The sequence below is a fragment of the Oryx dammah genome, unplaced genomic scaffold (assembly GCF_014754425.2).
Source record: "Oryx dammah isolate SB20612 unplaced genomic scaffold, SCBI_Odam_1.1 HiC_scaffold_18, whole genome shotgun sequence".
Lineage (NCBI taxonomy): Eukaryota > Metazoa > Chordata > Mammalia > Artiodactyla > Bovidae > Oryx > Oryx dammah.
Genome location: NW_024070202.1, coordinates 98,094,873 through 98,109,383, shown reverse-complemented (window position 1 = coordinate 98,109,383; position 14,511 = coordinate 98,094,873). Strand labels below are relative to the sequence as shown.

Here is a 14,511-nt window from a genome sequence, read left to right as displayed (position 1 = left end):
TAAGACCTTTGGGAGGTGACTAGGTCCAGAGGTGCAGCCTTCCTGAAAGGGATTAACACTCTTATAAGAAATAGCTCAGCTGGTAAAGAATCCGCCTGCAATGCGGGAGACCTGGGTTTGATCCTTGGGTTGGGAAGATCCCCTGGAGAAGGGAAAGGCTACCTACTCCAGTATTCTGGCCTGGAGAACTCCAGGGACTGTGTAGTTCATGGGGTCTCCACAAAGAGTCGGACATGACTGAGCGACTTTCACGAAAGGACAAAAGGCAGCTTGCTTCTGCCATACGGGGACACAGCAAGAAGCCAGCCATCTGTACACTAGGAAGAGGATCTTCGTAAGAAACCAACCATGCTAACCTCCTGATCTCAAACTTCTCAGCTCCAGAACTTTAAGAAATAACTGTCTTTTTGTTAAGCCACTCAGCCTATGGTAATTTGTTATAACAATCTAAACTGAGACATTCTTTATCTCAGTGTTTCCATCAAGCTACCTAACTGTACTAAAAACTGAGAGCATGAATAAATGCTCAGAGATCTACAGTTTCAACATTGTCACTATAATAAGTTAACTAATTGTAATCTAGAGTATCTAGTATCCAATGAGATATGCAGACTTGGGGGAACCATTTAGTGGGGACTCTAGTTTTTTGTTATCAAATTTCTCAAAGGAAACCCAAACTGTTATGACAATAAAACTTAGAAATAAAGGAAGAAGCCATTACTCATTTTCTAGGTTGGCATTCTCATGATGAAACATCACCCTCATAAAACATCCCTTTGCCATGGCAGACTTCTAAAATGGCATTTTAAAGTTACATTAATACCTCAAAAATTATAAAATGCTCACTTGGAAAATATGGGGAAGAACAAAGAAAAAAAAATTGGCCATAATCCCATCACTAGGAGATAATAACTGATAATATTTTGGCATATGTCTTTTTAGTGTTTTTTCATGTTACATATACGTGAATATTTTTTAAAGCTACATTATATGCTGGATATACATTTGCATCTGACTTTTAACACACCACTGATATTATAAGCAGTGATTTGTATTTCAGTTCAGTTCAGTGGCTCAGTCTTTGCAACCCTACAGACTGCAGCACTCCAGTCCTCCCTGTCCATCACTAACTCTCGGAGCTTGCTCAAACTCATGTCCATCGAGTTGGTGATGCCATCCAACCATCTCATCCTCTGTTGGCCTCTTCTTCTCCTGCCTTCAATATTTCCCAGTATCAGGGTCTTTTCAAATGGGTCAGTTCTTCACATCAAGTGGCCAAAGTATTGGAGTTTCAGCTTCAGCATCAGTCCTTCCAATGAATATTCAGGACTGATTTCCTTTAGAATGGACTGGTTGGATCTCCTTGCAGTCCAAGGGACTCTCAAGAGTCTTCTCCAACACCACAGTTCAAAGACATCAATTCTTCAGCAATAAGCTTTCTTTATAGTCCAACTCTCACATCCATATATGACTACTAGAAAAACCATAGCTTTGACTAGATGGACCTTTGGTGGCAAAGTAATGTCTCTGCTTTTTAATATGCTGTCTAGTTTGGTCATAACTTTTCTTTCAAGGAGCAAGCATCTTTTAATTTGTATTTAACTCTTTGTAATTTACTTCCCTGGTGGCTCAGATGGTAAAGCGTCTGCCTGCAATGTGGGAGACCTGGGTTCGATTCCTGGGTTGGGAAGATCCCCTGGAGAAGGAAATGGCAACCTACTTCAGTACTCTTGCCTGGAAAATCCCATGGATGGAGGAGCTTGGTAGGCTACTGTATGTGGGGTCACAAAGAGTTGGACACGACTGAGTGACTTCACTTTCACTTTATAATTTACCCAAAATTTTATTACTATATAGAAGCAATGAGCAACTTAATTGTATTATAGGACCAATTTACTGAATATTTCATCAAATTCTCATGAGTTTTTCTAACATTTTAGGATATTAAAAATAAAACACATATATGCTGTGTGGATGATTTAGAATTTACAGGAAAAAAGATGAAGACAATAAAAATAACTGATAATTCTAGAGGAATACCCACTGCTAACGTTTTAGTGTGCTTGCTTCCGGTCACTTCTTGTCTATTTTGTTGTCATGCATTCAGAGAGAACAAACCCACAAACTCCTGCTGAAGGGTTCTTTACTTAGTTCTCTGTCACTGCTCTGGCCACAGATGATTAGAAAAAAAGATGGTTATATGACATAGGGGCCACCAATTATAGACCAGCTTGTTACCTATGTTACCTGTGAGGATTCCAGCTAGAGATTTCTACCCAATCTGACTCAACCAGCCACATCTTTGCCTGAGAAGCATGGATTTAAGACCCATAGACAGACAGTCAACGGTAGTAGCAGGGACAGCTGAAGTAGAAATGGAATGTAATAGAATGCGCACAAAAGTCAAGTACTAAAACCAGTGGGAGGGCCTATATGGAGTTCTCAACCTACACATATCAGGTTTTGAATCAGAGTTTGACATATTAAAATTGGGACCCAGGGGAAAAAAAGACTTTTATAATAAAAATCGAGAGCATCAGCTAGCAAACATTTTCAGTTGTACTAATCAGAGATGTGGATTACAAATTACAGACACCAACTCTGGCTAATTTAAATTTCAAAAAGGGAGTCACTGAAAAGCTATTGGGTAGTTTACAGATTTAATGGAAAACTAGAGAACCAAGCTTTTAAACCTGGCAAGAGCTAGGTGCCAAGAACACAGCCAAGCTGCAGTACAGGAAGAGATTGGTAGACATCAATGCTTGTGCTTTACACCGGACTCTTGATTATTCCACCACTGGTGACCTGAATGATCTCAAACTGCCCCTGCATCTGTGTGTCATTCCCTCAAGTTTCAAAGTCCCAAAGAGAAGCTTCTTAGGTTCCAGTGAACCTTGATTATAAGGCTGTGCCCTCCCTAGAGGGCTCAGATCTACTCCATTCATATTCCATGGTGGGGCCTGCTTCCCAGTGTCAGGAGTTCTCGGAAGTCTAGGGATAAGCACCATGGCTGTAACTAACCAGCAGAAAATAATTTATTCTCTCCAACAAAACTCAACTCACCTCTTTTCAGAAGGTCCAAAGGGGACTTTAAAATAATCTCCATAAAGCTCGAAACTTTTCTTGAGTTCTAATGCTGTAAAATAACGTAGATTATTGATGATGGGTGCTGGTACTAGACCCCTGAAATTGGAAAAAAGATCAACAGAATTCTGTAATGATATCAAGCATATACACACACGTTATACCTAAATACTGACTCTTACATCGCAAGTAAATGCATTTGACAGCAAAATCTATTTGGAATAATGTAATGTATACACTTACAAATACATCAGAGCTTGTTTTAGACACTGGTATTACATTTTAATTTGTAGATTAAGCAAATTTGTATTTTTCTGAATATTCCTTATCCACTAAGACACTAATATAGGCAGATTATCTTCCTGTCGATTAGTGCATATTCTATTGTAAATCCTCACCTATTTGTTACATGAAGTCCAGCAATATATCAACTGCTATAAAAACTGAAATAGGTATTTTCCAGTTTTGTTTGTAATCTAATACTTTGAAATAATATTGGAATAAAATATTTATAAAAATTCTACTGTTTTACTTTCTACTGAATTCTAGTATAAAATATCCTTTTTTCTTCTATACCCAGCCTGTTTTTCCAGACAGAGTGACTTGAAAGAATCATTAACCACTTTTAGTGAATAAATCCTACCGCTATTCACTCTAGACTTGCTAAATAGAGTTGCTATGTGCAAAGTAGACCGGTTGCATATAAAGGCATGCAAACTTCAGAACACCCTTCTGCCCTTGTATGACCCATCAGCTGCTCAGATTTAAAATGTCCACAGTGTGTCAGTAGGCATGGCCGCTCAGCTGGTCAGAGGTCGGACAAGCCCCTACTTTAGCTGTTCTGGGGTATACTGCCTATCTCCTGACTACCACCCATGCCCCCTCCTCCAGTAGAACTTTGTATATTCCATACAGCCTGCCTTTAGAATCAGACTATCCAAAGATAGCTTACCAATATGGAGAAAAGAAATCACACTTTTTTTTTTTTGCTACATAGAAGACAAAGATAAAACAATTTATATTGGGTTAGAGATTTTCAACAAATAGCTTGAAATTACAGACAATAAAAAGAAGTGAAATTGAAAAACATTTTAAAATAGCTTTAGCATTCTGCTTTCTTGAATCACTGCACTTCAAAAAGCTCTTTAAAACACTATAATTAAGGTCTTGTCAGTGCTCTTAGTAACTTTCTGAAAACGGGGGCGTCACTTTACTACTCGAAATTTCCAAAAGGTCACACAGAAAAGAGAATTCAGAATACTGAAGCCTATAACATTCATGAGAAAATAAAACACAAACATTTCATAAACATCCTGTTTATTCATTTTGAGTATCTCTTAAAGTTGAAATGTGCCTCATCATGTGATATGTGATATCAACATGTGATAATTAATAGTACAGTAATTATTATAGCCACCAATATCTATGAAGCCTCTACTATGCATCAGAGACTAAGTGAACCATTGCATATTAAGGATGGAGAATTCATGGATTAATAAAGATACAATGGTCCCCATCCTCATGGAATTTACAGTTTAATGTGGAAAGGAGACATTAAACAAATGATCCCAACTATTGTTTTGGGATTCAGGAAGGACAAGGACAGGATATTCAATAGGATAAAATTAACCTTCCATCATCACAGCCTTGATGAAGGCAGATACTTATATTCAAACACAACCAGAAATATCATCCTTTGCAGTCCTCAAAGACTGCAAAAAATCATCGGTTTCTAGCAACAGTGAGTATGCTGCTGCTGAGTCACTTCAGTCGTGTCCAACTCTGTGTGACCCCATAGATGGCAGGCCACCAGGCTCCCCCGTCCCTGGGATTCTCCAGGCAAGAACATACTGTGCCTTTAAAAACATGTATAAATGAAAGGGAAATACAACTTCTAGAACTAGGTTTACTACCACCAGGTCTATTTTAGTACAAAGGTCCCTGGTTATGCTGATAATTTAGGATTCATTTAGTATACCTGGATACTAAAAAATCAATCTAAAGATGCCCAACTATAAACACACGTGACAAATATGTACCTTTGAAATAGGAACGTGTGCTGAGGAGGCGTGTTTCCCATTAGGGTCTGCCGGGCTGTCTCATACTGTCTCGCCAAAGACTCTCTTTCCTAGGCAAGAAATATGATCTATAATTATATTGAATTAAAAATATGTCAGATATTAAAATAGCTATAATCATCCTCTTCTTGAGAGAGACTGCCAAATGTGTGGAAAGAAAAAAAAAAGGTCTACAAAACAATATTTGTCCAGTGGAAAGAAAAAAACTTTATAAAACAAAAATATTTTTATGAAGACTACAATTTAAATGTGGCAATTTTTATTAACATGTCATATTATTTCCTACATCTTTCTAATGAGATTATCTCTTGATGATATAGATTATTACTGTCTTTTTAGTTTTATCAGATTTTTACACACACAGTAACTGACTGAATATATCTGATGATAAGTATGAATCTGAAATATGACAGATTGTGAGGTTTTCCTCCAGTATTTCACCAACACCCCATCACCATCACTAAACACCAAAAAGCACAAACACTTCTATTTGGGGGGATGAATGATTTATGATATAGATATCTGACTGAGGAAGTTGTAATTACTTTCTCCAATCCAATAAAAAGTTTCAAAAATACATAGGGATTTATGCTGGGAAAGTAAAAATGAATTAAAGTAGCTTCTCCTAAGGGTTGCAATGAGGGGTACATGAGATAATTTACATGAAAGCCCCTTCCAAATTATAAGTGATGCATAAGGTCTGTTTTCAATCCTAAAGGAAATGATCCCTGAATATTCATTGGAAGGACTGATGCTTTAGCTCCAATACTTGGGCCAACTGATGTGAAGAGCCAACTGATTGGAAAAGACACTGATGCTGGGAAAGGTTGAAGGCAGGAGGAGAAGGGGAGGACAGAAGATGAGATGGTTGGATGGCATCACCGACTCAATGGACATGAGTTTGAGCAAGCTCTGGGAGATGGTGAAGGGCAGGGAAGCCTGGTGTGCTGCAATCCATGGGGTCGCAAAGAGTCAGACACGACTGAGCTGAGCAACTGAACAACAACAACAAAGGCTATTTATGATCGCCACCATAACATCCTAACACCTCATTAAACCTCGGTTGTGATGATCTTAAGGTTGTTGTTCATTTTGCAGCATTATAACAGCTGTGCAAGAGGCTGATAACCTATGAACTATCCTAAAAGTTGATACGCACTTAAAATTTCAAAATAGCATTGAATTTTCAAAATCTTTACAAGAAAATGAGGCACTGAAAATAATCTGAGGCAAATTCACCTCTTGTGTATGACAGCCGCAATTTAGGACTACTTCTGCTCTCATTTCTGAGGAGTGAATCTGTTGGCTCTTGGCGGGATTTGATTTGCTTTTCTATGAAACTACTCTGTTACATTTTATCTCCACCAGGGTTGGCAGATGAAGTTACCAGAACCTCGGGCTGCAAGAGGCTTGAGCGCTGTTGCCATCATGGATGAGAAACCACCGACCCTCTAACAAAGAACACAGCAGAGTTCCACACTAGGCTGTAGAAGCCCTGGATTATGGGGGCTGAACAGTTTCTCAGGGAGGTGGCAACAGATAAGGCATGAGAACTTTTGACCACATGTGGTCTGCTTATCTGCTCCCCTCCCTCCACCAACGTGGCCCCTTCTACTTTCATATTGCCTTTTGATCATAGCCTCTACTCTCCAGTTCCTCCATAATGTTCATGAATTTTATGTTGAGATGCTGGAGATGAATTATAGCTGAGAACCCAGCATGTGTGTATTTCATGTCTGTTCCTCTGTTCTCAATCCTGAGTACCTGAGTGCCCTTGACCAGAGAAAAGCTGCCTTTAACTGGACCTGAAAACTTTCTAGCAGGTAGCATTCAGGTTGGTCACATTTAAATAAAGCACAGACACGCACTAACAGGCAGCGGCTGCGAGACAGTGATGTGTGTTTCCCATCAGTGTGTCCGAGGTTTAGTGGCAGGACAACCTAACTGTGACATGAGCTAGTTCTGGTTGTTAAGACACAGACTTATCATTAAAGAATAAAGGTGGCCAAGGGACTTCCCTGGTGGTCCAGTGGTTAAGACTCTGGGCTTCCAATGCAGGGGCTGTGGGTTTGATCCCTGGTTTGGGAACTAAGATCCTACATGCTATGGGTAGCACTGCCCCCAAAATGGATAATACATATCCATATGTATGTATCTAAATACATAAAGGTGGAAATATTTTTAAAAATATATTAGAGGGGAAAAAAAAAGAATAAAGGTGGCCAAGAGTGTGTGTTCTAGAGTTCACAGTCTGGATACACCATGCCCTGGGAAGTTAAACAAAGAACTTATAATTGAAAGTCTAAGCTCAAAGGAACATAAAGATGTACCATCCAAGGAGGGTGGGAGAGCAGATACAGAAAGTGATGGAAAAAAAAAATAGAGCTGGGCTTCCCAGGACTACAAGGAGAGGGGCTGATGGGCCCCTCATGTTGAGGGAGCTCCTAGGGTGTGGTGAGATCTTAGGAGTTGGCACTGGGTTAAGGTGCTTGCAGGAGGAGATCTGGAGAATAACAGAACCACGGGCTCGGAATGGAACTCAGGGTTTCAGACAAGGTGCATCGCCATGGTAACCATGATAACCACGGTAACCATGATAACCACGGTAACCAGGGGCCCTTCCCTTCCCTAAATTTCCAGGATGGTATAAACCTCAGGATTCTTGAACTTAATCTAAAGAGTGGGAGTGATCCCCACTCCTAATGACTGATATTTGATTTCCCATAGATTCTAGTAGGTGGGAACAATTCTAGATTCAATTTATTTTGCATAAACAAATGGGACATTTCCTGCACTCCAGGATCACTTCTGCAGAAGTGGCAATGATTTAGGCTCTGTATTCCCAACATTCACAGAAAACCCATCACAAACAGGAAAAGAACATGACCTAACGTGAATGCAGGCCAACTTCTGTCCGTCCTGACTTCTCAAAGTTCTCGAAGGGATTAGAGTAAGTTATAGGACAAGTCCACGTACTGCAAGCTTATAAAACATGGGCTCTTTGAGTGGACTTGCTTGAAGGCTCAGCACAAGAATATTCAAAATTGTATCTCAACATCAAAGCAAGTTTTCCCTTGAAATATACATATTTTACAATATTTTATGTAGTGCTTTTCTGTGCCTCTTAACTAGAAGAACTGAGTGTCAGAGCTTTGACTAGGAGCCTGGGGGAAAGCCACTCCCCAAATCTACACTGAATATTCTACTTTTAGAACCCATGCCTATTCTTAGAAGTGTAGAAAGTGTGTGTGGGGTGGGGTGGGGGGCTTGTTTTGAGCTGACACTGTCAGAGAACAGTTCTGGTGAAACTTAGTGTTAAAATATCCAACATCCTTTTTGTCTGAACTGCCTAATGTTCAGTTGTGGCTTCCCCCTCCCCTTCTATCCCTTCTTACCGCTGGCGTTTTTTTGCCTGAAAGTCTGGCCCATAATTTCACAAAGTAGTTTCTGTCTGCAAAATCCAGGGACTCAAACTCATTTGAAACTCTTAACTTCCTAGAAGTCTTTTCAGGTTTCAGCTGAGGTTTCTTAATATCTCCTAGAGAAAAAAATAAAGTTTAAAATAAAAGGCATAAAATAGAATACAACAACTTTCTGAAGTGAGGGAAATGTTTTATATCTGGATTTGCTCAAACACAACAAAGTGTATACTTGAAGTCTGTGCATGTCAACTTGAAAGTAAGATAACTAAAAGTATGTCTTAAGAGTACAATAATAATTATTATTGTAAATATAGCCCACGTCACCTAGTAGAAACATTCTGGCAGTACACTTTGTGTTCAATCAGTAAAGACTTATGAATGGAATTAAAGGCTTCCAGATACTTAACTGAAAAGTCCCCTTTATAATTACTTTCCTTTTGACAAAATTGTCCTAAAAGGCTAAAATAATAATAAACATGCAGTGCTAATAATAGTCATAATAAACACACAATGCTAAGAAAAAACTTTTTAAAAGAATGGAATGGATGATGAGGTCACTATTTAGCAGAATTTATACATAAATGTCTAAAGTTTCCTTTAAAACATTAGAAGGTCCATAGACCTAGAATATAATCTAAATTTCTATCACTGCTCATGTATCATGGGGCCAAGTGTAAATACTTTTGGATGTATTAGGAATATCACCATTTTCAGTATTGCTATAAAAATGCCAAAATAAATCATCTCCCCAGTACCAATACGGCTGACTGAACAGATGTAGGAAGTGAGTGCCAACTCAAGACAAAATTGAATAGTGGATAATATATAACAGAAGTGTGTTTTTAACACAGAGCAAAAGTGAAACCAAGAAAGAAACATTTTCAGGTGCTGAAAGTGAAGATTCCAAGTCAGAGGAGAAGACATTGACACCAAGAGGTCAGGATGTTTGGGCCTGAGGTTTCTGGACTGAGAGGCGAAGCCAGTCCCCGTGTGCTTCATGGACAAGACCTGGGCTCTTTATTAGGTGGGAAGTTGGAAAAGGCGTGTCTGGAAATCTCAGGACTTAGTCTGGGCACAGGCTCACCTACACCAAGGATGGAACCATGGGAAATCAGACCTTTAATTCTGGGCTGTGTGCTGGTACAGAATCTGAACTCAAACTCCTACCAAATTGCGTAGCAATCCCCACCGCAGCCAACAAAAACAAGCAAGGTAAAAGCTGTTGCAGACAAATAAGTTTTTAACCATGGTAGGGAAGTCTAAAGCTCCACCATTCAGCACCTGTCTTGAAGGGGAGAGACTCAGAAGATGTAACAAATGCATGAATCCATACCCAAGGAATTCCAGGTGACAGAGCATTTGAGACACTGAAGTAATTAAGTTTATAACAATCACAGAGATAACAGGAGACAATTGTTACGTGGAAACATCCTCTATTCAGTCTTCCTGATGGAAAAGCCATCCAACCCATATTGGTTGAGCACCTACTATGTGCCAGACAGCACACTGAGTGTTGGGGATAGAGCAGTAAATAAAATGTCTTGACATATGGGATTTACATTTTCATGTTGGAGACTAGACAGACAAGTAACACACCAGATAATGTCAGGTGGTGGTAAGGGTAACCAGGAAGGTAGACAAGGAGGCAGAGTGAGGGATAGCATGAAGGTCAAAGGAAGTCCTCCTAAGGAGGTGACATCTGCACAGTGGTCTAAAGTTATAAAGGAAGGCATTCAAATACCTTGATACCTTTGATATGGGACAAAAGCATATCAGGCAGAGAGAATGGCTTTGTATAAACACCCAGAAGCATGCTGAGCACAACTGAATTACAGTAAAGAATTCAGCATGGCTGAGGCAAGGCAAACAAAACAAGAAGAGACGGAAGGGCTGACTGAATCTTATACTCATTAAAACAAAGAAACAAAACCCAAAACATTTGTTCTCTTGATGAGACTCTTAGAGCATTGTAAAAAAAAAAAAAAAAAGAATAGAGCATTGTGAAAAAGATCAGATGAATCTGAAAAACAAAAAGATGAAATTTAAAGAAACAGAAGCTATAATTTCCATAGACATGATCCTCTCTATATAAAAGCTTACTTAATGTATAGTATTTGTGTCGGGGTCCCTTCTTCTAGCTTTCTCATCCATAAGTCAATTGTACCATAATGTAAACAAACCAAGTTCTATCCAATGATACAATGGAGCTATAATTCAACAGATGAATATCTTAATGGTTTCTCAGCAACAAAACATTGTGGGTAAAGATAATGCGTTTAGACTATATTAGACTACATTGAAATGCCACTACTTTCGAGACTTGGACTCCTATAGTAAAGAGTTTCATACAGTTCTTAATATAGTTTCAAAATGTCTTGATACATTAATGAAGAAGAGATATTACTTTTCAGTTATTAAAAAATCATAATTACTGGATATAATATCCTGCAACAAAGTTTCTTAAAGTGATGTTATTCAAAGTGTCTAAATGAAAGTCAAACTTGAGGCAACATTAAATTATATATGTCATTGTACAGCCCACAAAAATTACCAAGTTCTTCAGTATATAAGCTAGTTGTATTTACTGAAACACCTACAATGAAGCATAAATGAATTTACTGATGCATAACAGATTTTCAAGTTATTTTATGGATTGATATCATTACCAAATACAGGAAAATACAAATGAAATATCTGGAACAATCAGAACTATAACTCAAATGAATTCAAAGTAACTTAGACTTTATTTAGAATTATACCCTTTTGCAGTGAATTAAAATAATATTTATATAAGACGTTTAAAAAATGAGCACAGAATCCAACCAAATAACGAATGCAGTAGAAGCCAGGTACCTAAGATAGAACATCTGTGTGTGTTTCATAACACATTATTACACAAATGAAATAAGACCTTGTTCTGCACAAAAAGGAGGAAAGACAAAATGTTGATGATCTGATATCATAGGCACATAGTCATTTTAATAACAGGTAATAAAGTTAGAATTTAGGAGTCAGATTGTATATATATTTAAAAATAAAAATCCCTATTTCTATAACCACTTTTTCTATAGCTGTAAGATTACTTGTTTAGCAAGGCAACTAAGTTGCTCTCTTGTCTAAAGACATGAGACTGAACACTTTGTTTTCTCTTTACTTTTGGCTGTGCTGGGTCTTCACTGCCGCACGGGCGTTTCTCAGGTTGTGGAGAGCAGGGCTAAGCTCGAGCTGCGGTACATACTGCGGTGGCTTTTCTCGCTGCAGAGCATGGGCTCTAAGACACAAGGGCTCTGGCAGTTGTGGCATGCGGGCTCAGTAGCTGCAGCTCCCGGGCTCCAAGGCACAGGCTTAGTTGCTCCGCAGGATGCGAGATCTTCTCGGATCAGGGATTGAACTCATGTCTCCTGCATTGGCAGGCGGATTCTTTACCACTGAGCCAGGAGGGAAGCTCCTGAACACTTTTAAGGATACTTTTTTTTTTTTAAACAGTTAAATAAAACTTTGCAACAACAACAAAATAAATGAATCGGCACTAGAGTTTGTCTCTCTTTGAAAACACGTGGGAACGTATGACTTGGAAGTAGGCTTTAATTTTCACACAAAAGTTCTCAGACAGCCAGAATCATTCCTTTCTTTCCCCACTCAAATGGGGCTTAAAATACATGTTTATTTTGGTAGTAGTGAGGTTTTTTTTTTTTTAGTTAGCAAGAGTAATATATGCCTACCATGATTAAACACATATACATATATAAAATGCAAATAGCTACCAAAATCTCTGTGAAAGTTTCAATGCTGAGATATGTAACCATAAAAAGGACCAGAAACAAATTAAAGTGCAATAATCTGCTACACAATTTTAAATATTTATTTATTTTTAATAGGCTAGTTACACCATTTGTAGTGGAAAATTGCTCTGTACATTAGAAAGTATTAATATAAAACCAATGGGGCCGAAAGAAGCCATTTTTTTCCAGGACAGATTTAAATCTTAAACATCTTGTCTATCTGTTCTTCTGAGAAAGGAATAATTGCAACTAGAAAAACAATCATTTCACATAATATCTATAATAATTTTCCATAGCAAAATAAGCTTTGGTAGTAGAAAGCTATCATATGAGTAAAAATATAGTAATAATGTTCATGTTATACAGGATAAAATTAATACTGTACTAAACTATTCTAACAGTAAAGTGCTATATTCTTTAGTGTCCAGTCAAAGGAATAACCAGTTATTTAAACAGAGAACAGATTCTGCACCATAAAGGAAAGCATGTAAATGTATCTTCTAAGACAGAATTTCTGAGGTACAAAAAGAATGCTTCTATCCATTGAACTCCATGCTTTGAAATGTCTTCAGCAGCCTTGAACTAATGGGTTCAGTATTTGGACACTGTATCCAGAATGTCCAAAATAAAACATATAATAACATTACCCTGAATTTCAGGGTTTTTTTAAATGGATGAGTTTATCAGGAAGTAGTTAATTGACACTTTGAAGGAGATAAAATGTAGGGCAGATAAACTCAAGAGTGGAAACGATGAAGAAAATCTGGATGTGTATAGTATTTGGGGAAAGGAGAGGATAAGGAAAGAGTAGCTATGGCTGGCAGGAAATAGGATAAAAACCTTCAGGAAGCTTGAACACAGATTAAAGGTTTCCTCTCCTTGGAGTGAAATGTTTGAGAACTAAATTTCTGACGTGATTTCTGCCCAGTCCTACAACCCACCTTGGCTAAGTGTGGTCTCTGCTTGCAAGGGCTCATCCCTTAAGAACAACATTTTCAAAGATGCTGTTTCATTGGTCACTTCTCAAGCAAATACATCTTTCTTTTATTTCTTATCTTTGCTATCTTTGTCGCTGTAAACTAAGGGACTTTAGATCTGGCAGCTTATAGAAGCCAGTCTTTGCTTCAATTTACCACGAAGAGAAACCAAAATGCCCACTATCTGGTGGTTTCTTCCTCAATCTTACACCCTGATGGCATTTACGATGTAACCAACCTGAAACGTGGAATATAAATGCCTTTGATATTATCAATGACATAATAATGGTTAAGAAAAACTAGATAACATTTACTGAGCACACTATGTTTCAGGTGCTATTACAAATCTTTTCTGTGTGCATATGTGCTAAGTCACTTAGCCGTGTCTGACTCTTTGTGACCCTATGGACTGTAGCCCACCAGGCTCCTGTCAATGGGATTCTCCAGGCAAGAACCCTGTAGTGGGTTGCCGTATCTCCTCCAGAGGATCTTCCCCACCCAGAGACTGAACCCGAGTCCCCTGAGTCTCTTGCATTGGCAGGAAGATTCTTTACCACTGAGCTACCTGGAAAGCCCCATGAGAAAACCACATCAGTTGCCAAATGTTTCCACCTACTTTAACAACGTTGTCCTTTCCAATTAAGGATAAGATGATATTAGAAAAAACTTTTTGCTGCTTACATGTTAATGTACAAACACACATATAGGTACTTACTATGTGCCAGACATCATTCTGGGTATTTTTCAATATATTAGCTCATTTAATCCTTACAATAATCTTGCGAACAGGTACTACTAGTATCTCCATTTTATACATGAGAGCTTTGTAATTTGCCTAAGGTCGCACAACTAGATTGCACTGGAACTGGAACTTCCAATGATAATTTTGACTCAATGTTTTCTGAAATCATGAATTTCTAAGGTTACAAACTTAAAAAAAAAAAGATCTCCAGTTTTTGCTAATCAGGACTGGTTTCTCATAATCACCTTTGAGATGAAATATTTGAGTCTAACATTGTTTATCATCAACACAAAGAAACAGTCTCTTTTTATTTTCTTTTCTGAATGCTTGGTCAATAAAGAAATAAGATTTCTAGAGTGATTATCTTTAAATTGAACCAAGCAATTAAGTTTTGATAAGTTTTTGTCCATTTTTATTTCCTCTTTT

The 14,511-nt window shown here is 38.1% G+C and overlaps 1 protein-coding gene across 4 annotated transcripts in view; it reads right to left on the bottom strand.

Moving 5' to 3' along the window:
* Positions 1–14,511, bottom strand: part of LRGUK (leucine rich repeats and guanylate kinase domain containing) — a 109,610-nt gene that overhangs the window by 16,240 nt on the left and 78,859 nt on the right. For 3 of the 4 annotated variants that reach the window (XM_040260895.1, XM_040260897.1, XM_040260896.1), the window contains 3 exons: positions 8,558–8,700; positions 5,124–5,212; positions 3,064–3,183 (listed from right to left, as the gene is read on the bottom strand). In XM_040260895.1, the coding sequence (XP_040116829.1) occupies positions 3,064–3,183; positions 5,124–5,212; positions 8,558–8,700 (352 nt within the window). Of the gene's footprint in view, positions 1–3,063; positions 3,184–5,123; positions 5,213–8,557; positions 8,701–14,511 lie in introns of those variants that run through there. The other variant, XM_040260898.1, reaches the window with a different exon arrangement.